The following is a 25,762-nucleotide window of genomic DNA, read 5'->3' on the forward strand; positions in this document are numbered from 1 at the left end:
CCTAACAGGAGGTTTCCTCCTCTTTCTTTCTTTCTGCTCTGGGTTACTTGACTGTTCTCAAGGATTCTTATACAGCATGTACTCATTCTTGACATCTAAGTCAAAATTACCATGTCTCGGTGAATGCATTTATTCTTTTACCTTCAGTACTCCATTGGTGTCTCTCCTTTCCAGATCTGTTGCTTTCCACAGCTTGTGCAACAGCTTCTTTTAGCTGTTGCTCAGACACCTAGGAAATATCATGCCATTTTACTCTCATGAGTTAATTTCACTCCTTTATATTTGTATATATCCCAGTATATATGAAGTATATCTATGGATATGTTGTGTTTAGTGGCTGTTTAGTGTTTAGTGGCTGTTTAGGTTAAAATGAGACCTTTTGAAGATAAAAATCCTTTTGTAGATTTCACTAGAAATGGAGTCCTGGATTTACCAGTATAAGGTAACTCAATACAGCATAATTTATGTAACAATTTAAACTTGATAATAATCTATACAGTATTTGGTGTTAGAAAGCATTTTGTAGAAAAACCTTGCAAGAATAAAACATTGTACTTCAATGTTAATTTAATTATAAATATTGGCAGGGCAAGACCTAAATTTTAATTACTGAAAGACAAATGTATAAACATTTATTTCTTTTGGGGGAGGTATGTTCTCTGTTTCAAATTATTTACTTATTATTTTCAATTATTTCTTACATAAGGAGTATATTTTGAGTTATTCCTTAAATGTTTTTTCTGTAGTTTTCTTATTCACTGCATAGAACCTCATGTAAGACTGTCAGCAGTGGTCTTCAAATCTTAAATGATTCTACTAAAGAGAGTGCATATCTCAGATTTTTTTTCCGTGCAGTGATGATCATAAAGAGATCAGCATCTTTGTAGTCAACATTTTCCCCCACCTGTATTAGATCAGCACTTTCTCCCTCTTATTTCTCAATATGTTCTATATTGAAAGGCAGAAAGAATACAGACTGTGATACCTGTGGTTCAGGGTGTCTGCTAATAATGATTTGTACTGCACCAGGATCACAATGGCTTAGCACAGCATAAACTTCATTAAGGGTTGTATTTTGTACTGAAGTTTCATTAATTTCAAGAATTTCATCTCCACACCTAGAGAGATATATATATATATGTATTAAAAAAAGGATGTAAACAAAAGAGATTTTCTCCTGACCTTGTCTCACTCATGTGAAAACATACAAAAAGCAAATTCATAAGGACAAACTCTAATTTGCTTACAGATTAAATCTTTCTGTCCTGTTACAGAAAATGGAATGGGGAATGAGTCAAGGAGTTTTGATCTGCCATGTTGCGTGCAATTTTCTGCATGTTCAGCTGTGCACACTTGGTGTTCTTTCTGCAGTCTGCAGCTCAGCTGCTGCTTCCACCTACACCTTCCCTCCTTCCTTTCCAGTTAACATTTCACTTTCTATGTTTTTATATTGTGTTAGTGCTATTTAATGTCAGAAAGGATGTTGTGTTTCTGGTACATATGTGAATAACTCATTAAAAGAAAAATTCTAATGACAAACTATCAAAATCCACTAAACTGGATCTTTCTAGAGGAAATCCAAATTTGGCTCTCATGGAAGTTGAGGCTGCCTTGCTTTGCTCTAGTTCTCACATACATTAAGAACCTGACTGAAGGCACTGATTTGTATAATGCGAATAATCAAATAATTTAAGACTATAGTTTTTCCACTACAGTATTAGAGAGGAGTATTACAGAATTTAAATCAAAAAGATTTCACTGAAGCTGCTGTGTTCTGTTCAATTCTCAATATGTTCAACACTACTAGTTCGTCAAAAATCTCCGAAATTGGAATTTCTACACTCTCACTACAGCTCATTTCAGCAAATCTGTTTTTCTATTGGTTAAGAAGTGATAGAATTTGAGGAGCTAGTATCAGAAAAAATCTAGTGCTCAAACAAGCCAAGTTATGCCATATGTTTAGGTTTTTCCAAATACTTTCTCATTTGGAAATCTCCTCCAGTAGCAATGTTACAAGCCTGTCTAAGACCTTCAAAGTTAGCCCAGCTTGGGCAAGAGGCAGTGATTCCACTGGGCTGCTGTGTTTCTGGAAATCCCACATGTCCTGAAGACACATGCTCCAACCCTGAGAATAGCACACATGCTTTAAACCCCAAACACCCAGAAATCAGTATTTCATCCTGCCCAGATAGGTCAAAAACAAACCCATAAAACAGGTCAATGAGAAACTTGTGGCAGAAGACAGCCAGCCTTTCTCATCCTACCTGAGTCTCCCATCCATATGTGCCACTGAGCCCGGTGAGAGGGTGTGAATAAAGATCCCTGAAATACACTGGAAGTAAGGGATGCTACATAACCCAATTCCAAGGCCAACACCCGGCTCTGAAAGAATCAATAATAGTTTAAAAAAACATAAGAAACAGTCAAAGTAAACCATTGAATAACCTTTTTAAAAACTAATTAAATTAAAAAAACATAAGAAACAGTCAAAGTAAACCATTGAATAACCTTTTTAAAAACTAATTACATTTAATTCTTTTTTTCTACACAAACCAGAACCAAAATCTTGTGTTCATGAATGTTGCACATTCAGTATTTGTTACTGCTTCCATTGCATTTTTCTATACCTTTTTATTGTTTTATTGTGAAGTTGTTATGGGGGGGTTTTGTCTCCCTCATGATTGAAGTGTAACAGACACAATGGAATGCAGGTTTATTTTGCAAATTATCTGTCATTACAGAAGAATTCAAATTACTTTAAAAGGAGACAAAATAGAAAAAAATTAAGGAGCTAAAATTAAGAGGAAAAACAAGCTAAAATTAAGGATATGTTAAGGCTACTGTTAATCATATCATTTCAGTCCTCCCTCTGTTTTATATAATACAGCTTAAGACTTCTGTGAGTTTACCCTCTTTGCTCTGAACAGTCACCAATGTCAGATCCCATAATGTGTGTTTGGTAAGTCACTGGTACCTCATAGAGGCTTTGCTTTGTTTGTTGCTCTGATGTTCTCATATTTAAAAGTTTATTTCATTGTGCCAGTGGTTGTTTATAAATGGAAGGTGATGACAGTTGGAGAGGAGGTGAAAGAACTACAAGAAGATATAGATACTTACTTCATTTGGTTTTAAGCCTTTTCAAGAGTGAAATTAGCTGCTTGCATAATTATGAGTAAGAATTGCACAGTCTGCTTCATAAGAGGCATTTGTTGACAAGAGCTTTACTTTTTCACATGAAGGATAAGAATGTGACTAATGCTTGAGGAAAAAAAAAACCTCAATGATTGGTTCTTGAGGACAGATGGTGTTCAAAATCCTGCTGTTGATAGATACTGGTTAGCACTGACAAGCACCAAGATCTAATTTAGTGTATTTTAAAAAAATAGTTCAGGAAAAGAATCAGGTTAGTGAGGAAAGACATTCAGAGAGTAAATGAACAGTGGTTTGTCAGTCAGTGCTTTGTTGGCAGTGCTCAGCTAATGTCAACACTCACCTTTGTTTAGGGTAACTTCCATTATCACCCTGTCATTGGGCTTTGTAGGATTTAAGGAGAATGCTGCATTTTCTGAACTGAAAGAGCTATTTTCCTTGGTTATGCATGTACTGGAGCTCAGTGACTGACACAAGAGGGGTGACTGACAGCTGGAAGCAGAATGAGGTGTGCTGAAGCTTGTCCTGACTGTAAGTGTCAGAAGACCCTTTTTGGCCTGCTGGAAAGAACAGACAATGAGTGAATGGGTTGAGCTCACATGCACATCGTGTCTAAAACTGTAGGTTGTTCTGGAAGGAGAGTACATAACCTTGAATTTCTGTAAAGCATCATAATGTGTTAATCCATGCATGGATTCTCCATTCAGTTCCAGGATTTCATCGCCTGTTTTGAAAGAGAAAAAAGTATATTACTATTAGTATCTTGTGCAGCAAGTTACATGATAACATACATGCACTCAAAAGGACTCTTGAAATACAAAAATGGATGCAGGTGTAAAAGTCACTTATGGCTCATTTCAGCTTCAATCTGTCTTTCAGTGTCATTTTTTTAGGAAGTGGGAAAATGGAGGGAAGTAGTATTTCCCACCTTCTTGTAGCCTTCCATCAGCAGCAGCAGCTCCACCAGGAAAGATGGTTTTGACATAGATGCCTATTGGTCCATAAATGCTGTCTTTACCACCAACAATACTGAAGCCCAAACCCTAATTTTTGAAAGAAAAGGTGTGTGAGAACCCATGTTCAGTCCTCATAACAGCTCATTTGCAGTTTCTTCCACATTACCTACATGGGCAGTATTGTCAGTGGAGTAGTGTAATACATGAAAAAATAGTCAGTCACATTCCTGGAGTAAGAGTAAATGGGAATTTCAGTAGAATCCCCTCATGTTTTGCTTTTTGCTTGTTCCAATCAATTAATTCACTATTATATGCACATAAGAAGGTGTCTAAATTATTTTTTAAATTCATTGCTTGGCAGCCCAAAAGCAGCCATGTTAATACCTGCAGTCATTTCCCTGCACTTTGCAGATCACATTTGTGAGATGAAGTAAAACTCATGGTAAATCAACAGAGCCAATCTTACCTTCCCTTGTCCTTTCATCAATACAATGTTTGAAATTACTGAAGCCTGTGAGGCACAGGATGTGTGCACTAGTTGTGCTGTACTTAGGGATCTAGATGGCCTTGAAATTGCCTGTGAATATTAAAAGAAAAAAAAAAACAAACCCCACAATTTTCTTTTATGGATAAGCAGAAATTCTTAAGCATGTATTGCAGCAACATTTTTTTTAAATTTTATTCCTTATAACTGATGGTACTAAAAATTCTTTTTTAAAAAAAAAAAATTAATTTTCATAAGCCATTTATTATTCGCAAAATCACTGCTCGCTGAATTTGTCCTGTAGAGATTAAATGGGAGAAAAATTAGCATGTTGGTTCTTGAAGTGGTGCAATGGTACAGAAAGATATATTTGTGCTCTGGTTTGAGTCCCCATGCCAAAACCCAAATTTGTGGTCATTAGGGGACATAAACAAGTATTATCATTTTTGCCTTCAAGAACTGAACTAGAATCAAGACAAAGATTCAAAATCTTTGCTTTATCTTGTAACTAAAAACTTTATCTTGGCACATACCAAAGCTGTTTTCAGCATTTCCCCCAAAATATGAATTTGTGCTGGATTTCCTAAATTCAGCCTCTGAGATTTGCCCCATTTTAATTAACTTTTAATGAAATATTAAGTGAAATATTTAATGAAGACCTCCCTTTTCAACATGGAATTGGGTATTACAAGATAATTTAAGGAGTGACAGAAGTCATTACCCAAAGCAAACTATGCATGAAGTTCAACAGGGTCAGAGTTAATTGCACTCATTACACATCTGAGAGAGTTCAACACTTTTTTTTTTTTTTTAATGCAGCGAAGTGAGACTAACAGGTGTTGAAGAGTGTGAAAAATCAGCCAAAATTTTGGTTTCTGCATATGTGAGAGTCTCAATTTTACATGAAAACCAGATTATCTATTCAATTTGGGATTGGGAACAGAATTAAGAGGTAAACAGGTGTGCAACACCAAAACCACACTGTTCAAAATGCATTCCTCTGTCAGACCAGGGTGTCTGTTTATTTTGGTATGGGTCTTCTGAATCTGAAACAGGAAATTTTCAAATTTCTTTTGCTTCTGTGTGAGGAGGTATATATTTTATTTCTGTTTGTGGTGGGTAGCAATACCCAGAGCCAGGATGCTTCCAAAGAGCCTCTTCAGACTCACAGAACGTGCCACGCAGGAGCTCTGATGAGCAGGAAACGCAGTGAATCCCTGAGGATGTCTAAGTGCTCAGGTGTGGTTTGGCTGGGGCTTGTGCTCTGCTTTGCAGTCTCCTCATTCCTGCTAAAGCCTTGGGTCCCTCAGGGGGAGTGATGGGCCAGGAAAAGGCAGGGAGCAGCAGGGAGGGAGGTGGGAGCTGAGTGTGAGGAGCTTGCCTCTTCCTCCTCCAGGTCTGAGCCTGAGGGCCTTTGGCCATAAATACCCCAACCCTCTCCCAGCCTCTGAGGAGTCCCTTGGCATCCATCTGGAGAGCCCAGGAGCCAGTCTCCCAAATCTGTCTGGCCTTGCTGAGTCCATGCCTTCTTGTGGCCCAGCGCAGGGGACTGGGGAGCTGGTGGCTCTGGGGCTCAGAGCTGGGGTGGTGTAAACCACCCTTAGGAATTTAAACTCCCCGCAGAACCTGCTGGGCAGTGGGAGAAGCTGGAGAAATGGGGGTTTGCTGGCATGGAGCCTTTCCTGCTCTCCCAGTCCTCAGAGGCGATGTTGGGGGCAGAAAGAGGAGGGGGCAGAGTGCCTATCGCCCCTGACAGGGCCTGTGGGGCAGGTGGGGCCTGGTTCCGAGGCCGGCACCAAGCCCTGCTTCAAGCCCTGCACCGGGCCCTGCACCAGGCACTGCACCAGGCACTGCACCGGGCACTGCACCAGGCACTGCACCGAGCCCTGCACCGAGCCCTGCACCAGGCACTGCACCAGGCCTGGCACCAAGCCCTGCACCAGGCACTGCACCGAGCCCTGCACCAGGCACTGCACAAGGCACTGCACCGAGCCCTGCACCAGGCACTGCACCAGGCCTGGCACCAAGCCCTGCACCAGGCACTGCACCGAGCCCTGCACCAGGCACTGCACAAGGCACTGCACCGAGCCCTGCACCGGGCCCTGCACCAGGCACTGCACCGAGCCCTGCACCAGGCACTGCACCGAGCCCTGCACCGAGCCCTGCACCAGGCACTGCACCAGGCACTGCACCGAGCCCTGCACCAGGCACTGCACCGAGCCCTGCACCGGGCCCTGCACCAGGCACTGCACCGAGCCCTGCACCAGGCACTGCACCAGGCACTGCACCGAGCCCTGCACCAGGCACTGCACCGAGCCCTGCACCGGGCCCTGCACCAGGCACTGCACCGAGCCCTGCACCAGGCACTGCACCAGGCACTGCACCGAGCCCTGCACCGGGCCCTGCACCGAGCCCTGCACCAGGCACTGCACCGGGCACTGCACCAGGCCTGGCACCAAGCCCTGCACCAGGCACTGCACCGAGCCCTGCACCGGGCACTGCACTGAGCCCTGCACCAGGCACTGCACCGAGCCCTGCACCAGGCACTGCACCAGGCCTGGCACCGAGCCCTGCACCAGGCACTGCACCGAGCCCTGCACCGGGCACTGCACCGAGCCCTGCACCAGGCCTGGCACCGAGCCCTGCACCGGGCCCTGCACCAGGCCTGGCACCGAGCCCTGCACCAGGCCTGGCACCGAGCCCTGCACCGGGCCCTGCACCAGGCCTGGCACCGAGCCCTGCACCAGGCCTGGCACCAAGCCCTGCACCGGGCCCTGCACCAGGCACTGCACCGAGCCCTGCACAGGGTCCTGCTGGGCACAGCGCTGGCTGTTTCTCAGGGGGTTGTGCAGCACTTACCAGGGCTCTCCCTGCAGGGCAGTCCAGCTGCTGGGAGAGCGATTTTCGGCTGCCGTGGAGGGGCTGTCGGTCCCTGAGGGCCGCAGCTCTGCGGAGCGCTGGGCCCTCCATGTCCCCGGCCCAGAACGGGCTCACACCTGCCGGGGTGCACAGAGGAGTGTTACTTCACCTTACTTCACAAGGCTCGGACAAATTCACAGGCGTTTCAGGTAAATGTTGCTCAGAAATGGTTCTCCCTTTGTAAATTTCTTTGTGAAGGGATTGATGTTTTCAGTTGTCATTTTGGGGACACCCATTAATGTTAAATATAGTAAAAAGCAAGCATTCCCTACCAAAAAAGTGTTGGCCTATTTAGAATACACCATTAAAAAAGCCCCAAACCAAAAAATGCAAACCTTGTGCTCCAAACCTTGCTGCAGGACATTGTGAATACAGAAGCTGATGATTTTATGCATCAGCAATTCTTAGCTAAGGATCCCAGAATAAATTTGGACAACATTTCTTTTAGCACCATAGTACCCTCACACAATGGGGGTCTGTGATCTGTGCTCCCTGGATATTACAAGAAAACATATTATTGTCTCCAACTTACTGGTGGAGTTACTGCGAGTCCGCTGACATGCAGCCTTACCGTGCAGAAAATCATTCTGTATTTCCAGAGGCCTCTCCTTACACGTTGGTGTTTCCTAAAACAAAGCAAACAAAATCCTCAACAAACAAAACCCCTTGCTACGCAAGAAATTTCCAATGTGATCAATTCTTAAAAAACAAATTTCTTCTAATTTGACTTGTACAGATTTTAGCCTGAATCAAAAAACCATGGAGGCAAATTCATTATCTAAAATAAACAGGAGGATAAGGGGAATGAAGCTCAAAAGTTTGCTTTAATAATGATTATAACAAAGTAATAAGATAAAAATGGATTCAGGTCCTTAGACAAAATGAACAGAAAATTAATTGGACACCCCCAGCTGGTCCAGACAGATTAATAGTTGGATGGATGGGTAATATATAGCCATGCTTATCTAATTTCTGGAGGTAGCTCATAATTTTCAGGTACTCGAGCACCTTAGGGAGGTGTTAAATTCAAGAGGAAGATTTTTACGTCCATCTATGCAATGGTGGATAAATGTCTAACTTCTGATTCAGAGGAATGTTTTTAAGTCAAAATACAATCTAAGCACTTAAAAACCTCTGAGGACTAAGTTTTAGAGTTTTCAAAAAATCAGTACTTTCCAGTTGGAATCTCCGGTTGCTTTTGAAAATATAGTCCCTAATTCTAGCATTTAAAACTTTTAGATAAAACATCACATCTGAAAAGTAGTCGATGTTAGGAATAATTGCTGGATGGTTCCTGCAATCTGATTCTGTTTCTGTGGCACAATTATTTTGATCCTGAGGGAATCCCAGTTAAAGGAAGAACATTACTAGATACAGACACCATATGGAAACTGATATCAATAAAACAAAACGCCAAATTTTTGCTCTGTGATATTCAGCAGGAAGTGAGACAGCCACAAGAGCAGCATCAGAGCACGATCTGTATGTTCTAATCTTACTCGAGCCAACCAAGATAAACATTTGTTCCAGAATCCTGATTTCAGGAGTTGTGTTTGGAGATACAAGACCTAAGGAATGCTAATTTTCCTCTTGGACAGCAGGTGGGGGTATTGCCAAATCGCAAAATCCTACTAGGGCTTTCCAGTCTCATTCCCTTAGGGAACTCTTCAGAATAAGAAATGCAGGGAAGATCCTCAAAGATGAATTTTTAAAAGGATTTTGCAGTGTTTCTCTTACCAAGCTAACTACCTTGAAAAGTCTTTGCTATTAACTATACCTCCAGATCCACAAAACTACTTTGTTACAAGGCCTGCTCTCTGTCTTCTCTGGGATTCATGGATCTTCCTTTAAATCCATTTCTGCCTCTCTTCAACTTCTGAATGGAAAATTGACATTGGCAAGCTGTGTGTTTCTAAAACAAGGGTTTGAACAGCCCTTGCTGCATTTTCCCAGGTCCTTGGCCTCCCCATAGCCTCTGTTTATCTGGGGAAAAGCTATGCTGAAAGTCACCAGAGTCTGACCACAAGAGGTTTTGGGTTTTGTCTGGAAAGGCAAAACCATGTTCTGCAAACGTCTGATGAACAAATTCCCCTCCTCTCTAAAGTAAATGTCCAATCTCCCCACAGTTGCTCAAGCTTACTTTGTGAGACATCATGATGTTCACCAGCCGTGTCGTCGGGGGAATTAGAGACTCAGCCTCCTTTCTGGACAGGTCTTTCAGTGATTGTAGTGTTAACAGGTCATCCCTTGAGCTCAGGCAACCATCCCTTAAGGTAAATAAAGAAACATTTGTATATTATTTCACACAGAATAATATGGCCCTGTTCCATGTGCTACCTGTCTCACTGTCTGAGGAGTCAGCTGCAATTCTCCCTTTGCCTTGACATGGGCTGCCACGAGGTACCTGGATGTGTGATACTCCCCAACCCCTGCTAGGATTTTTTCCCATTGCTGCTCTCTTCTGCTTAATCCTGGTGATCCCTGGCTGCCTGGTGATCACACAGCTAACATTCAGGTAAGATATTCCTCCCTTCTCACCATCTTGCACTCGAGAATTGATCAAAGACTACTCCCTGTCAGGAGTACTCCCTGTCAGTTGGCTCACATTGCTTTCCAGTGGCCTTGCAGGACTGATGCCTCCCTACACTGCCTTTTAACAAGGCATCACCGTTTGAAAACCTGATGTTATGTACCCTCTCTGGTTCTTCCAGGTTTTATTTCTTGGTGTAATTGAGCAGCATTAGATCCCTGAGTGGTTGCAGTTTTATTTTTCTAGAATCTTGACCTGTAAGGAATGATTCCCAGACATCATTTTTCTCTGGAACTGAGCTTGCAAGGCACAGCTTGTTACAAAAAGCTGATTGTGCAAAATCCATGCAAACAAATATTTCTGTAATAACTTGCTAAATCCACATGTACTGTACCTGTTTGCTGGGACTTCAGCAGGCACATGGCTGCCTGTTAACCCTTTCCAGAAAGATGCACATCTCGGACTCCTAGAGAGCTTGATTCCTGAGCTGCTGTTCCCTGATGCTGAACACAGCCTGCAGATGCAGCTGTCCTGATCCAGAAGATGAAAGGTTGCATGAGCAAAGGAGTACTAAAGCTGTTAAAAGTTACTTGCACTTATTCTGAGCCTTTTTAAGAAAGGCTTAGGACCAGGTCGCCTCCCAGGAGAACAGGAGCCTTTAACACTGTCCATTTGAGAAAAAAGCAATGGTGTTATAGAGTCAATGTTTTACAGAAGTTATTTTCCTTAGGACTTCAGTGGCTTCTGGCTACAAGAGGGAAGAATTACAATATAGTGTCCCTTTGCATGAGGGGAAGAGAAGAGGTAACAGACTTTTCATAGTAGCTGTGTAAACTCTGCCTATGCTAATTATTGTAAGAAAAGACAGGGAGGAAAATAAACACATGCCAGAAAATTAAATGCTCTGGAAAACAGAAGAGGTCTAAATGGAAAATAAGTAAAATAAGTTTATACAAAACACAAGAAGCTCCACCCCTGCTGCTGACTTGTTAAGTGGGGGCAGGGGACCAGCGAGGTCTGTAGTAGTGGAAAATTCTTTGTCCACTCCAGACTGGTTGAATTTACTGTAGTCTGCATTTCATCTGGAGGACTAATTGTAAGCATATCTTAAATGCAGCCATGAATCACTAACACAGGGCCATTCAGAAGGAGAAGCAGTGCTTTGAGACATATATGGAAAGCAAAGAATGGAGCAGCTAAGCACATGAAGCAGAACACATTTGACTAAGAAATACACTCCTGTGGCACAGATGCGAACACCTGAAAATTCTAAAGCGACGAGGAAACCTGGAAAGTTAGCACAGAGATTATTTTCCATTTGTTTATTGTTCCTCCTGATTCAAGTATTCCCTTATTCTACTCCCAACTGAACCCACCTCCTCTGCCCTCGCCAGCCTCTCCATACTCCACAAAGTGAAGAGGGCTCTCAGTGTATCCTGGATCCAGGCTTGTTCCCAAGAGATTTGTATGACTGAGGTATAGATTTCTGAAGGGGAGGCAAATTTCATATGTTAGGACAGGCCACAAAACATAACAGTGGTCAACTGTCTGTGTTGCTCCCAGAGCCCCTGGTCAAAGTGGCATAAACTAATTCCAATAATCTGTAATCCTCTTGAGAGCACAAAGAAAGCTGTGTAGCCACTTTCACCATTAGCCACTTTCACCATCGGTAGGGCTTCATTTCTGCCCTAGAAAGAGTTCATCCAGCCCTGAGGATGTGAATCATTGTTCATTTGCTCCTTCACCACAAATCAATAAGGATCACATCATACCTGACTGACACCAAACACAAAATACAAATTTACAGCAATGTCAATAAAGGTCATTATCTTTCAGGCTGACTGCCGAAGCCTGGCTCCCATTCTGAAACCTGCCAGAGTAAATCTAAGGCTGTGAATGAATGAAATATTTAACTTGAGGCCCTGCTCACTGCAGGCTGAATTCAGTAGGCAATGGATAAGGGCAATACTTGTATTGACTGACTCGTTAACTCTGTGGGTTTGCTTACATTCCATATTGTCTGCCTTTAATGAGGAGTGTCTGAATTTTACGAAGCCTTTCTTGTTCAAGAAGAATTCTTCTAGTGAGTAATATGTTGGTAAGGATATAAGCGTGGACAGAATTCTGTCTTATACCAGTTGGCTTGAACTCTAATATTAGTTTTGGAGCTTTTATATTTACTTTTCACCCAAGATAAATATCTTGGGAAATACTTACTTGAAATCAGGATTACATTATGTTCTTCCATTTTATTTTTTTTTTCTTTTTTAATCTTATGGCAGTTCTTTGAAGTCTTCAGCATGGTAACAAAATAAAGATTAACATTCTGATGCCTTAAAATTTGAGATCTTGAGTAGCAAAAATTATGAGTTCCCTTTTCTGTTTGTTTGCACTGTCCTTTATTTCAGATGTGATTATGACATTACAGGTCAGATTCTGCATACATCCTTTAAAACTCACAAGGTTTTCAATCAGGTGGTGTTCTTGTTATGAAATACAAGAAATATAAGATAGATATTAAAGGTAGGAAGCTATTCTGCCATTTGGCTGAGCATTTATGAGATGTCAGCTGCTTGGATTGGTGAAAGAATAATGGTATTAAAAACTCTGTATGAAAAAGTCATATCCTTTCTTTTTCCTGTTCTCAGAATTCAAGTTTGGACCTGCCAACTTCTCCTCAAGAGGGGTTCCTACTCTTGTGAAATGCTCCCTGGAAAGATACAGGTAACTTCTCACAGACACCTATCAGATACACGCACACACCTTTGCTCAGCTGTTCTCCACTTGATTTTCTTATTGATTTTCACAGGCCTTTCTAGACTGTCCCCAGCTCATCTCTGTTAAAAGCTGTCATGCCTTTCCTATAGCTTGTTCACAGTATGTAGCTACTGTGTCCATCACGTTTATAGATATCCTCCTAATTAATTGTCCAAAAGTGTTGTGTCTCTACCCAGTTTCACAGGACATTACAGTGGGTTTGGTTCTGAGGTTTTTCATTGCAGCACCATGTAAGTCCTTCGGGAAAGGAATTGTATTTTCTACAATGGGACACGTGCCAGGCTGGAAATTCTGGGTTGTATTGGGACATCCAGATCAAAACTGATATGAAGATTTTTCCAGGAACAGTAAGTTGCATGCACTTAGTCACTAGGAAAGTAGAGGTTAAGTCCCTTTACACTGCAGAAAAATCTTGGGAAAAAGTTTTGTTTAGATATGTAGTCATCTTACCCAGTTGGGCTACATTTCAAATTAGCTCTGTGTCTCAATCATTGCTGCAATTCATTTAGCTGAATTACTTTAAAAAAAAATTGTTTTTATTGGTCTATGAACATGTGTCAAATATCAGTATGCTGTCAATATTTTTTGGGTCCTGGATATAGATCATTATATTCACATTTAAGTTATTGCAACATGATAGAAAAATTAATAAAAGCTGTGCTTCAGAAAACTAAATGTTTGACCAATTCTTGTGCCCGCAGTCAATTTGCTTTGGGTTTAGTTCTTTACTCTTGGAACCATCAACAGCATTTCTGTGCATAATATAATCAGAGAGACAGGAAAAGAAAAATAAAGACAGTATTTATTTTTGCATCCTTCTCCTTTTTAAAGTCTCCTGTTTGTTTTGAAAGGTGATTTATAGGTCTGAATACAGTGAATACTGAAAATTTGCTAGAAGAAGGTTGTCAGGTTTGATGTGGGGGCAGGTGAATCCTAGGTTTACCTTGTCTCTTCATTGTTAGAACATATATTTAAACATATATTTGCTGCCAGTGACTATATTTGCTCTGCTTTGTCTCTCAGAACTTCAAGACTCTGGGTAAACTTTTATCTACCTTGTAAGTTCCCCTCAAAGCAAAATTTATATTTAAACTGAGACTGCTTGGCTGAAAGATAAAAACTGAAGGAGTTTAAGATCGTTCTTGAATTTTTCACAGGTGAGAATAGATTAAATTTTCTTGTGTTTAGTTCTGGAAAAGTAATTTGTACATCCAGACCAACTCTCTCTTCCTGTTCCCATTTTTTGTCATCCCAAATGCAAAGCTTCTGAGGGTGTTTTTCATCTGTCATTTAAAAGGCTCCTTTTTCCTTCGTGCTTTCATTAGACATTTCTAGCCCAGAGTCCCATCTCAAAACATCTAATTCCAGATGTTGTTTAGAAATAAGGGTAACCATGGCATCTGTAGAAAACTAAAAAACTTTTGTGCACTCTTAAAGTAAGACACAGTAGTTATATTGTCTGAACTGAAATGTTATACAAGGCTAGTTCAAGTAAGGTCTTGGACTCAGTTAACCAAGTGCATGACAATGAGCTAATTTACTGCTGGTTTAAAGAAAAGGGAAAAAATAAAAGGAAAATAAATATATCTAACAGCAGTACAATAATGTATTAAAATATTTAGCTTTTCTGGTCATATGAAAATGAAATGGCTGGGATTTCTGAGAGAATATGGTCTTCGGGGATTTTCTTCAAGGAGGAATTTTTTTCTGCAGCAGTTCTAACAGAGAAAGGGCCAAAGTCTCTCTGGCATAAAGTCACTCCACTGGCTCTCACGTGCCCTAGCTCAATGCCTTGGTCTTTAAAAAACATTTATAGTAGATGTAATTCATTTTCCCAGCAGCATATTCCCTTTGAAACCAGTAAAATGGCAGAAGCTGCAAAGCAAGGATGATGCAAGGAGCAGGGCATGAGACCAAGCTTTGCTCTAGACTGACAATTCAGCACATCAGATGTTACAGAAGGAACTTTCCACTCATCATCTGCCCTTTGGTGTGTTTTCCTGGGAACCTTTGCTGGCCTGCATTTTGCAGCACACACTATATTAATGGTGTATATTAAAGCCCCTTTCTCAGCTTGCTCTGGGGATGACCTGGATGATGTGCAGCAAAAGCTAGGAAGACAGAAAGAAAGAAGTATGGAAACTGAGGAGAAGACTTAAATATCTAAATAAATGCAGTCTCCTCTTTTGGCTTTGGTTTTCCATCCTGCCCGTGGGCTTGTGTTTGAGACATTACAGTCTGTTGCCATAGCATTTGTCCTGGTACCAAACGGCAGCTAACTGGTGTTTGCATCAAGGCAAGTTAATAAAATTATATTCTGTCAGTGACCAAAGGAGAAAAACTACCTTTTGCCTTTTCCCTTCTTCAAGCAGAGGGTCAGAGACAAAAGCAAGAAATGGCGCAGAAGTTTCTAGAACAAAGTAGAGCCATGCAGTCAGGTCAGCTTAGCTCCCATATTTATTTCATCAAAAGTCAGCCCTTTTCTATTCTAGTTTATTCTAGAGGCTATTTTAACCCTACTACCAGCCCCACTGGTAGCTCTCAGTGCTTCCCAGGGTTGTGGGGGTGTTGGGAAGATGTAATAGAATGCTTCTTGGACTAGTAGAAGTGCTTCTTGCAGCAGCTCTCACACTCGGCAGAGCCTGCTGTTCTCTGAAGGAGCTGATATCATCTATTCCTGCCCAGGTCTCCAACAACTGGAGTGATCAGTCTGGGCAGGCAAAGACATCTTCCACAATGTTTGCTATGTCCGTGCTCATGGTCTCAGATACTGCTTACAATTTCTTTGGTTTCTTTTCTTTCAGGCTATGTGAAAATTGCTGGTTTTATGAAAAGCAAACAGTAAAGGAGATCTGCTTGCTTGGCAGTCCACCATACCAGACCAAGCACACCTCATCTCAGAAAGTGTCTGAATAAATGACACCAGGGTAACTCTGAGCCTCTAGACACAGCAAGCAATAGTCAGTAAAAGTGAATAGTGGGTCATGGAAGCCAAATGAATTAAAAGACTGTTAATCTGTTCTCATTGCTGACAGAATATTAGAGGAGGAAAAAAAAACCCCTCTGTTATTTAGTCCTGAAACACTGATGTGCTAATGGTTTACTGCTTATGGTGAATCCCATGCAGTCATCAGAGTGTGGCTCAGAGAGGCATTTAAGGTTTTCAACAGTAAAAAAGAATTTGTATTTTGAATACTGATGTTACAGGTTCCCCCTTACTCTGGAGAAGAAATGCACAGGGAGCATTAAATCATGCAACACTTTTAAGCATTCTTCTCTCCTTCCTTGTGACAGCAATATTAAGTTGTTCAGTTCTGTGGGAGTTATTAACACCTGCAGAGTCACGCTTAGGGCTGGAGGTGCTGGAAAGCAGAATAGTGGAATGTCCTCAAGAACACCACAGTAAGAATGGAATCAATTTTCTTGAACAAAGACAAGGATTCTTCAGCTCTGAGTCACACATCATGAATTTCTGAAGCGTCACATTTAGATGGAGAGAGAATTACACTGGGACATGAAAAAATGCTTGTTTGACTTCTTAATGAGAGAAGGCTTAAGATTTGTAAGACGTGGTACAGGAAGATTGTTCTGACAGGTTTGTGCCATAGGGAAGGTAGAGAACACTGCTTTCATACTCTAGGGGGAAAGCCTCAGCAGCAGCACAGGACAGGGTTAGTGTGGCTGTTACCACTGTTCATCCTACTTAGCAAGCCAAGATAACTTTAGAATCACTCATTGATCCATGACTCTGCAAGGTATGGAAGATTAGCAAGTAGCATTTGAAGAGGTTTGGATTACTATGAGAGCTCTGGAGTGGGAATTTAATGGTACTCATAGTCTACAGCAGCACTAAGCAACTCAAATGCTGCTGTGAGGGACTGAGCTGCTGACTATGTCAGCATCTGACACATGTCCTTCAGTGACACTGATGCTTCAGCCTAAGAGCAGATTTATACCCTTTGCAGTTCTGTTTTATATGTGCAAAGGCTTTGTGGGGCTCTGTTCCCCAGATCCCTATTTTAGCTGCTTGCCAGCTGTAAAAGCAAACAATCTAAACTTACAGTCTGCAATAAGATGCTGAGTAGTTGCATATGGATATGGATCACAGCAGTTTTTGGAGCCCTGCACAGTTAGGAGATGTGCAAGGAAATAGACTCTGGCAGCTGACACACACCTAAGTGTTTCAGCTTTTGAAAAGAGAAGATGGGGGAGTGCACAGAGGCCACCTCCTTCTTCACTCACAGAGGTATCAGCAGGGTGCATATAGACTCTTTCCAAAAAGGAGGAGTTTGCATGGTTTTGCAGGGAACTGTGTGGGTTTTGGGTCTTGGGTCTTGTTTTCTGTCAGAATGCAAGAGCAAGCTGTTTTGGTTTTGTCTTCCTGCTGGGACTTTGCCAAGGACCTTGCATCCATCCTGCTGCAGTTGTTGCAATGCAGGGCATGCTGTAGTCATTAACGGGGTAAGGGGAGATTCTGATTTTCAGTAGCACTTGTGTCACTGTGTGTTAAGACATAAATGTCTAATTTTAGCTAATGTATATTTTTACATTTCATATAAAATAGAATATACAAGACAATTTAGGTGAAAGAATCAGCTCTTTCACATTAGCACATATCTGCACAGATAAAAGGCATATAACAAAGGAGGTGCCAGGATGACACTTGCAGTGAGGTCCCTTTTACACATCACTGCAACAGGTGGAGAGAAAGTGGAAAAAATAGGCTATCCTAGTGAAATAACTTTCTAAAGCCATCTAAAATATATTGCTTAGACTGAAACATTTTTCAGACTGATAGGTTTCACATAGCTGATTAAAGAATAATATTGTAATATGAGGTTCTTAGACTTCTCACATCTCTAGGAAATGTGACATCTCTAGTGATTTTAGAGCCATCACTACCTTCTTCCTGAATCAGAAGGAAAGAGCATCTGCCCACTGAACCTCCTGTGTCTGACACAGTATTAATATAATTCATGTGTGCATGGCTTGTGAGATGTCATGGTATCACACTGCAAGTGCACTTTGCTACAGTGACAGGTTTATATTTTGAGCTGAAGAGTCTCTTGCAGGTAGAACATGCCAGCTTACTTGTCTGAACACTGATAGCGGCCTAGAGGCACTGATTTCAGCAGACTGTGCATCAGCAGAGTGCAACAGCACAGCAGAGAAGCCAGTATATTTTTGTGCCTTTTACACAGAGTGCAACACTGCAGGCTCCGAAAAAGCCAAGAAGAGCCCTAAGTTCCTGAGAAATATTAATTAATCTATTGAGGAACTACTCAATGGGAAATGGGAAACATTACAACAGACAGCGCAAGTTGCTTACCTTGGTGAGGAACTTTCTTCTCGTGTGGTTGCAGTTCTCATGTGCTGCAGCTTTGGACTGGAGAAGGCTGGTGACCACGTGTGGAGGATCAGGTGGGTTGTCCTCTGCCTCTGGTGTGCCTGGCAGCTGTGTTCTGGGACAGCAGTCAAAATCCTCTTGACCCCAGCTGGCAGAGATCTCAAAGGGATCAGGGCATTTCTCGTCGGGACTCGACCCATCATCACTGGTTTTGGCATTGCAGAGTATAAGTGATCTTGAAATGGAGCGAAACTTTCTTGACTTCCTGTTCCCAGCGTTGTTCTTTTGATCCATCTTCAGAGAGCTGCTGCTCTTTTTCCTATCATTCTCCCATTTATGCGGCATGATACTTTCAATAATTTTCTCTGCTTCTTTGGTGCTAAATATCCTCCAGGAAAGGAAATATAAAAGTAAATTGTAATATACCCCACTTTCTCCCACTTAATAACCTACGCTACTGGAAAGCCCTAATGAATAAATCGAATCAACAGAGCCTTTCAGTCTGAGAACAGCCACGTGATATCTCATGACTTGCTAATTCTGCTTCTATGCAGAGCTCTCCTAGATCCTCCTCCACCTTTTCATTCTCTTGCTATGTTATCCAAGCAGAGTGGAGTTCTTTTAATAAATGTTTGTGATGCTGCCGTTGTCTGCTTGCTTTGGGCATCCGCTGAATTTGCATGTTGAAATCCCAAATTGAAAGGGAAGATACTTTAAAAGCATTATTTTATCCTCCTAATATTATTTGGAAAGAAGAAGCTCCTTCTGAAGTTTGATTCATGAAACCTCTATAATTCAAAGAAGATTAATCAAATTGTCAACTCTCAGTTCTCTGCCTGGCACATCCGAGTTGTAAGTGGTTTAGCAAAAGTAGATCTTAGCCTTGAGAGAGTAAGGAATGTCAGGCTGCCATAAAATTTCCAGCTTTGCAAACCAGAACTCACTTAAGACTGTGCATTTAAGAGTAATGGAGAGATCCAGTGAAGCACTTAAGATGTGAATATCTGATTAGGGATTGAATTCTAATTCTAATGCAGCTCCAGTACATCAATCAAAAAGTGTCCTATTACAGAAATGGTTTGTTTCAGCACATGATTCAACATACAAAATTAAGATAAATTGGAAAAAATATATACAATAGAAATAGAGCAAGAATTGGAGCTTTTGTAAAATTAGTAATGTAATAAGCATAGCAAAGGGGGGACATAGCAAAAGGGAGCCATTAAAACTCAGAAAAAGTTTTCTAGAAGTGCTTTGATGCATATATGTCAGTGCTGAAAATTCCACAAGAGGATGTCTAAATTAATTACTTTGACTCTCTCACCCAAGTTTAGTCATCATATTTACTACATAAACTTTTCTGTTCTCACAGAACCTAATTGATACCAATGTTCCTATTCTAGAGAAAATACCAACTGAAGCTGAAGTATTTGCATAAATCAAATATGCTGTAGGTGATATATACAAAACTGAAAATCAATGTAATTTGAAAAGCCCTTCTGAGGCATCCTAATGAGAGTAAAACTTTGTCCATTGTGCTCTAAACTGAGTTGTTGTGTTTGTTTCGGGTTCCCCCCCCCCAGTTCTATGCAGAATTAGGTAGATATATATGCACTTCGTACCTGCAGTTCCCCTGGTGATACAGAAAGGAAGAATGCAGATTTTCTCAAGGCTCTTTGCAGCCATGACAGTAAACACAGGCCTACAAAGTCAGACCAAGCCAGATTCGGATAACAAATCCAAGTTGGCATTGTAATACAGTTGCAGGATTATTTTCTTGGGCTTTTTTTCTTATATAATTAAACAGGAAAAACAAAAGCAGGTGATAGACACTATACCACTGAGCACATGTCTAAAGGAACTGTATGACATTGCTGGAGAAATCCACAGTTCAGCATGAATCTGAATTTGCTTGAATTTGTAAAAATGAAACAATTTTCAGGTGCAGCAGAGATATCCCAGGGAGAAGGATGTTTATTTGTGCAGTCTTTTCTGTTGTTTTTGATAGGTAATGCTTCTACAGCTTTCCATCATTACTTGTTTTCCATCACCCTAGTCCTATTATTGCTCTGCTTCCATGTGTGTCTTTTTCCTAAACAAAATCCCTTACACTTCAGAAACTCACGCCTTGATTATTGGAACTCCTGGGATTTCCTAACAAGACTCTGTCTCAGGACAAAGTTTGAAAGTAGCCAAAGTATATGTCAAGTAGCCAGAGTATATGTCAAAGTTCCCCAAAGCTGGTGTGCTTCCTGCCCCTCTCTGTGGCTGTGAGATCCTCTCTGCTCCTGTGGGAGTCTGACCCCACTGCACTGGAACAGGGGCATGGAAGTCCCTGGGCTCCCAGCCTCCCTGACACTGGCATGAGGGAAGATTTCAGGGTGAAACTGGACTTGCATATTCTCCATTCCTTTCAATTCACAGAACATTCTACTTTTTTTTTTTCAGAGTAGCCTCTCTTATGAATGATGAGTTTGTTGTGACTGAGAACTACCCAGCAGTACAGCCACGCTCCCCCACTGTGACACAGTGCACACAGATATAAGGTTCAGAGATCTTGTTTCTGACTTTTAAAGAATGCACTTTTTAGTGTTTTGATAAGCCTAAAGTTTTAGTCTACCATCATATACATGAACTAAATTTTTGAACTTGGAAATCCCTACTAGCATCTCCACTGTATTAGGAAATTAATCTTGTTAAAGCCTATGATATTGCCTTTCCTGTACGTCTAAATGAAGGTAAAAAATGCAATCTGGCCCATTAGACCAGAATGTGGAGTTGAAAAAGACAGGATGGCTGGGGTGAAGCGAATTTCTGTAAGTCTCTATTTCTCTGAATTTCTCTCAGCCCCTGGGTAGGAAGCAACAAAGCTGGAGGTGAGTGGAATGTGCATCACTTGAAAATCTGCCATAGGGATCAGTGCTCCTGTCACACTGGCAATTGCTAGTAAACACTGGTGACACCATCACAAATGTACCCTGCTGCACATCCAGACCTGAACAATCCTGCCTGTGTGGGGAAACGAAAAGAACACTTTTCATTCAAGTATTTCAATTTTGTACAAACACTAAACACACTCTTACTTTTCTCAAAGAGGAAGAATTTTAAAAGAGCTATTAAGCATTTGGATAAGCAGAGGACTTGGTAACTTATTGGTCAGAATGAAGCTCTCTGGAGACTGGCATGCTAGAATGGAGTCCTTTCTTGCTCTGCCTGAAGCTGCTGGGCTTAAGAAGGGAGAACTGCCATAAATACTAAATATCCAAGAGGTGCCTCTCTGGCTCTGCTAAACATCTGGGATGCAGGTACTCATAGAAGCACCTGTTGAAACAGTGAAGGAAACAGGGGTCTAAGTGCATTCTGCTTTCCCATCCCCCTGTGATGCTCCTGAGGAATTGCATTTTATGCAGAGAGAACTCTTTGCCCTGCTCCATCAGCTGTTTCCTCTTCCCCTGCCCCCATGAGAGCTCCATCCACTCAAAGATCAAGTTTAACCCTGAATGACTTACCTGATCTCACAGTGAGACAGGGGCTGATGTGAAAATAAACCCACCAGACCTGAAGATTTCCAGTTAAATACTTGCTCTTGCTATAAGTGTTAGATCACAAGTTCTAACTAAGGCAACATTCTTTCCAGAGCTGCTGATTCAGGGCTGCATAAGTGACAAAAATATAGGAGGTACCAAAAACATAGTCTATAAGTTTTCCAATAAAAATATCCAGAAATGTTATTTTATGCAGCATACAATATCATAAGTGCCAGAGAAGCTTTATGATTCATTGCCATCTTCCACCAAATTTAATTTGAGATATTGATGGCATGGACAATTACTTCAAAGTCAATTCTCCAAATCATTCATCTTTTTCTCCAGTGCACTCACTGCTTGTCATTTTCTTTTGCCATTCTTATACCTCCAGCTTGCCTGATGGAAGCTGTCTGTGGTTTGTAATGCAAACCAAATGTTCCTTCTCTGTTTCATTTTTTTCCCCCAAGCTTTATTTTTCCTGCTTTAAATCTTAAAAGCACAAACTTAGACTGTCTTCTGCAAACAAAATACATGATCTGAGCTGTGGCCATTTGGTTCAAATTTTTGGTTGGATATTAAACCAAGCATTTACAAGATACAAATAATTTGGTGTAGCTCCCAGATTGAATGCAAATGCTCTGCTGTTAACCAGACAGTAGGACAGGACTTTACTAGCAAGAACAAGATGAATTTTACATTACCAAGTGCTAGCAGCATCCTCTTTTAATCTAGATCTTGCATCCTAATTTAATCTAGATCTTGTGATCTTACTCAGATTCATTATTGCACAGTACTATCAGCACAGAGCTATTGCAGACATCCAGGGTTTCGCCACAGTAGGAAGAGCTAAAGATTTAGAAGTTTTCTAATAAAGACTATGAAACATTCAGAGAATTGAATTAAAAAATGATAATTATTAAAAGCCCTTATGGTAAAATAAAAATTCAAAAGGAGGAACTTACAACAGTGAGGCAGACAAACCTGACTCCTGCAGAAGGCTGTTCCTCTTCATGGGCCTGGCAAAAAAAGACAGAGTGAATAATTGAAAACACACTCTCCTGGTGCCACGTGACTCAGTTTCAGTAATTGTGCTCAGTACATTGGAACGGAGCTATTGTTTCCTAATTGAAGAAAATGTCAGCAAGGCTAGATAAACAAAAGCAATGGGATGCAGTATTGGGGTAACTTTTTCCAGCAGGCTCCCAGCTACCCGGAGATGGCAGGACCATTTAAGGAGTTCATGTCATTTGTTTTCCTCTGTCGCGCTCTGGTCCAAGGATTGATGGGGTTCAGGTATGTTAAACCCACCTGAGGAGAGCTGGGGCAACAGAAAAATCTGTGCTAATCCAGTGAAGATTTTCTGTTGGAGGCTGAATTTCTCTTATTTTTCAGCTGATATTTTAACATTAAGCTAGTAAGAGTTTCATAGACAAATTCTGTTTCAGGAGCAAAACATAATAGGTGCTACTTTTGAATGCCAGATCCCTGTATTGTTCACCATGAACACAATCTCTTTAACCTACCAGTTCTTACTTTCCCCTTTATGGGCTAGACTGCAACATTGTGATCCCACCTGATCAAGTACTCAGAAAATTGTTGTTTATCACACAGATCGTATCGGTCCCCACATGTTTCTTCTCAGTTGTGCTCAGACAGACAGATAACAATCTTGCTGCAGAAACCTGCTTGCTTTCAATGAATTTGTGTGATTAGATTCATAAGGTGTTTGTTAATCTGAAATAAAAAAATCCATAAAAGAAAAGATTGTATCTGAAAAAGTTAATGTTCATTTATTGAAAGAATCAGGCCTCTTTAGAGTGTTCTCATAAACCATAAATCTCATGCTTTTCAGGAAAATGTGTGCATAAAATGTATGCCCTGTCTGGTCATGGAAATGATCAACATGAGAGTGCTTAGACACCTGCTGCCCTCTGTTTTCTGTGTCTTGAAGGTTCTGGTTTTATTGCTCTGTCACTAACCTTGCAAAAGAGGGAAAGGAATTATAGAAGAGGTTTAAAATATTGCACAGATAGGGGCTCATGTTTTGTGATCCTATGGCTTCTAGGTAAAATATGGCTGTCAGGACAAACATCTATCCCATGAGAATGGTTCCCATACTGGGAGAAAAAGGGAAAATGAAATCTTGGTATTTACAGTGTCTACAGAAGTCCTGGAAAACTCTGTCCTTGATAATAGAATTGTAGGCAATCTGTATTTTAAATGTTTACCAAGAGAATTTAACATTGTTTTCCTAACATCTAATTTTTTGGGATATTAGTTCCCAAAGGGACTAATTTCAAAGGAAATCTCTAAAGGACAGTTTTTACCTGACTCACTGTTTAACAAATGACATGGAACATAACCCAACTCTTTCTGAAGAGCCAAGCTTTGGCACTGAGCAGTGATCAACAATTATGAGGTAGCTTTCCTGGAAAGGAGAAGAAGTAGGGAGCTGACTTGGTACTTTGGGAAAGAGTTTGTAATTGTGTTTGAAGAGGGAGGACAGCAGCCTTGTACATAAAATGGGTTTTATATGTAGTGCTAGTACTGTAAAAAAGAAATATCAACAAGGAAGCAAAGCCACAGACTGTTTACCACTTTACTGTCTTTCACTACAACACACACATGCTTTTGTTTAGCAATAGTGGACTCATTCACACAAAATCTCAACAGTCCCTGAGTTCTGATCCAAGCTGATTGAGCTGGAAGCTCAAAAGCATTGGAAAGCTTGCTTTATTTCTTCCCATTGTCACATGCTTTTGCATTTCCTGACTATGGCCTGAATAATGTAGTCCCAAAGCCACTGGGAGTTTTGTTCATTCCAAGTCTGGACTTTTGCCAGGGCCAGAAGCAGAAACATAAATATCACAAGGAGTGGCTGTTTTTTCATGTTGCTTTACTCTAACCTTTTGCAGTTTTTTCCATCTTCTCTGTACAGTAATTGTTCAGTGCCCAGCAGTGAACAGAAAAACAGGTTTTGTAAAAGCCATGAAGTAAAACAGAGAGAGAGAGAGAGAGAACCTCTACTGTGCCTGCCTTGTTGCATTAATGCTATGTTTTGATATTGGATACTGTGGTCAATCTTCATTACTTAGCTCAAAGTTTTTGTAGCAGGAAAAGGGTAATAAGCACTGATCAGAGGCTGGAATTTTGTATTAAAATGTTGAAATTATGTGGAGTGTCCTATGGAGAAAGGAACTGCATTGATAAAAGTTTATGAGATAATAGGAAATATAAGGCAAATCAGTGTGGTTTCTTTACTTCCTCCTCATGTGAGGGACAGGAAAAGATTGTGGTAAAATTAAGAGTGTTCAAACAAATAAAAGGAAATACCTAAAATCTAAAACATAATGAACATATTGAACAAGAAGGCAGCAGAAATCATAAGCACTTTGAAGTAAGGTGTTATGTCTTTGATTTCAATCAGACAGAGATTCCACCCCAAGAGGTGAGTTGATGAAAATATATATCTTTAGATGAGGGGAATAGAATGCAGAAGGGGCAGCAACTCCTGCTCCAGAATGGAAGTCAAACAATGCAGTTCATAGATAGAATGATAATCCTGCCATGGGATAGTTACTGTGAAATGGAGTAACTCTTCTGATGTCTGGAGTTAGTGTCTATTGCCTGTGGGTAAAGGAAAGAGAAGAGCCACTGAATTTAATAGTTATGGCAATTCTTCTCTTTTGCATTACTAAAATCAGGATGTGCCTGGAACCATAGCAGATACGTGAGATGATGCCTCTTTTCTCCAAATTATTTTCCATATACATAGGTTTGGATTTTAGAGGACAGCTATGCAGACTATTCAGTACTAAATATTTTGCCTGTTGCTACTGGTGATAACCTTTTCCAAAAACGAATGTATAAATTTAAACAGGACATTAGTACTGGGCAAAGCAGATCTAAATAATGATGGAACATCCTCAGTCCTGATCTCCACCCAACCCCAAATACTGCTTGTGTTAATATGAAAGAAAGCCAGTAGTTTGAAATGTTCAAATTTTTGTCCCATCCTTACATTGTTCAGCAAACTGATAATTTACTTTTGCCTTACACAGAGCCACAATT

General features: G+C 41.0%; 1 protein-coding gene across 3 annotated transcripts in view; it reads right to left on the bottom strand.

Moving 5' to 3' along the window:
- Positions 1-22,703, bottom strand: part of IL16 (interleukin 16) — a 31,392-nt gene extending 8,689 nt beyond the window's left edge. Inside the window, exons 1-13 of one of the 3 annotated variants that reach the window (XM_062501201.1) lie at positions 22,654-22,703; positions 18,147-18,552; positions 10,434-10,570; positions 9,674-9,776; positions 8,042-8,135; positions 7,450-7,586; positions 4,573-4,683; positions 4,079-4,193; positions 3,801-3,874; positions 3,494-3,707; positions 2,265-2,382; positions 986-1,118; positions 142-229 (exon numbers count right to left, since the gene is read on the bottom strand). In XM_062501201.1, the coding sequence (XP_062357185.1) occupies positions 142-229; positions 986-1,118; positions 2,265-2,382; positions 3,494-3,707; positions 3,801-3,874; positions 4,079-4,193; positions 4,573-4,683; positions 7,450-7,586; positions 8,042-8,135; positions 9,674-9,776; positions 10,434-10,570; positions 18,147-18,552; positions 22,654-22,703 (1,780 nt within the window). Of the gene's footprint in view, positions 1-141; positions 230-985; positions 1,119-2,264; positions 2,383-3,493; positions 3,711-3,800; positions 3,875-4,078; positions 4,194-4,572; positions 4,684-7,449; positions 7,587-8,041; positions 8,136-9,649; positions 9,777-10,433; positions 10,571-18,146; positions 18,553-22,653 lie in introns of all 3 variants that reach the window. The other 2 variants (XM_062501199.1, XM_062501198.1) reach the window with 2 other exon arrangements.
- Between the last annotated feature and the right edge of the window lie 3,059 nt (positions 22,704-25,762).

Source organism: Cinclus cinclus, chromosome 13 (genome assembly GCF_963662255.1).
Source record: "Cinclus cinclus chromosome 13, bCinCin1.1, whole genome shotgun sequence".
NCBI classification, from domain to species: Eukaryota; Metazoa; Chordata; class Aves; order Passeriformes; family Cinclidae; genus Cinclus; species Cinclus cinclus.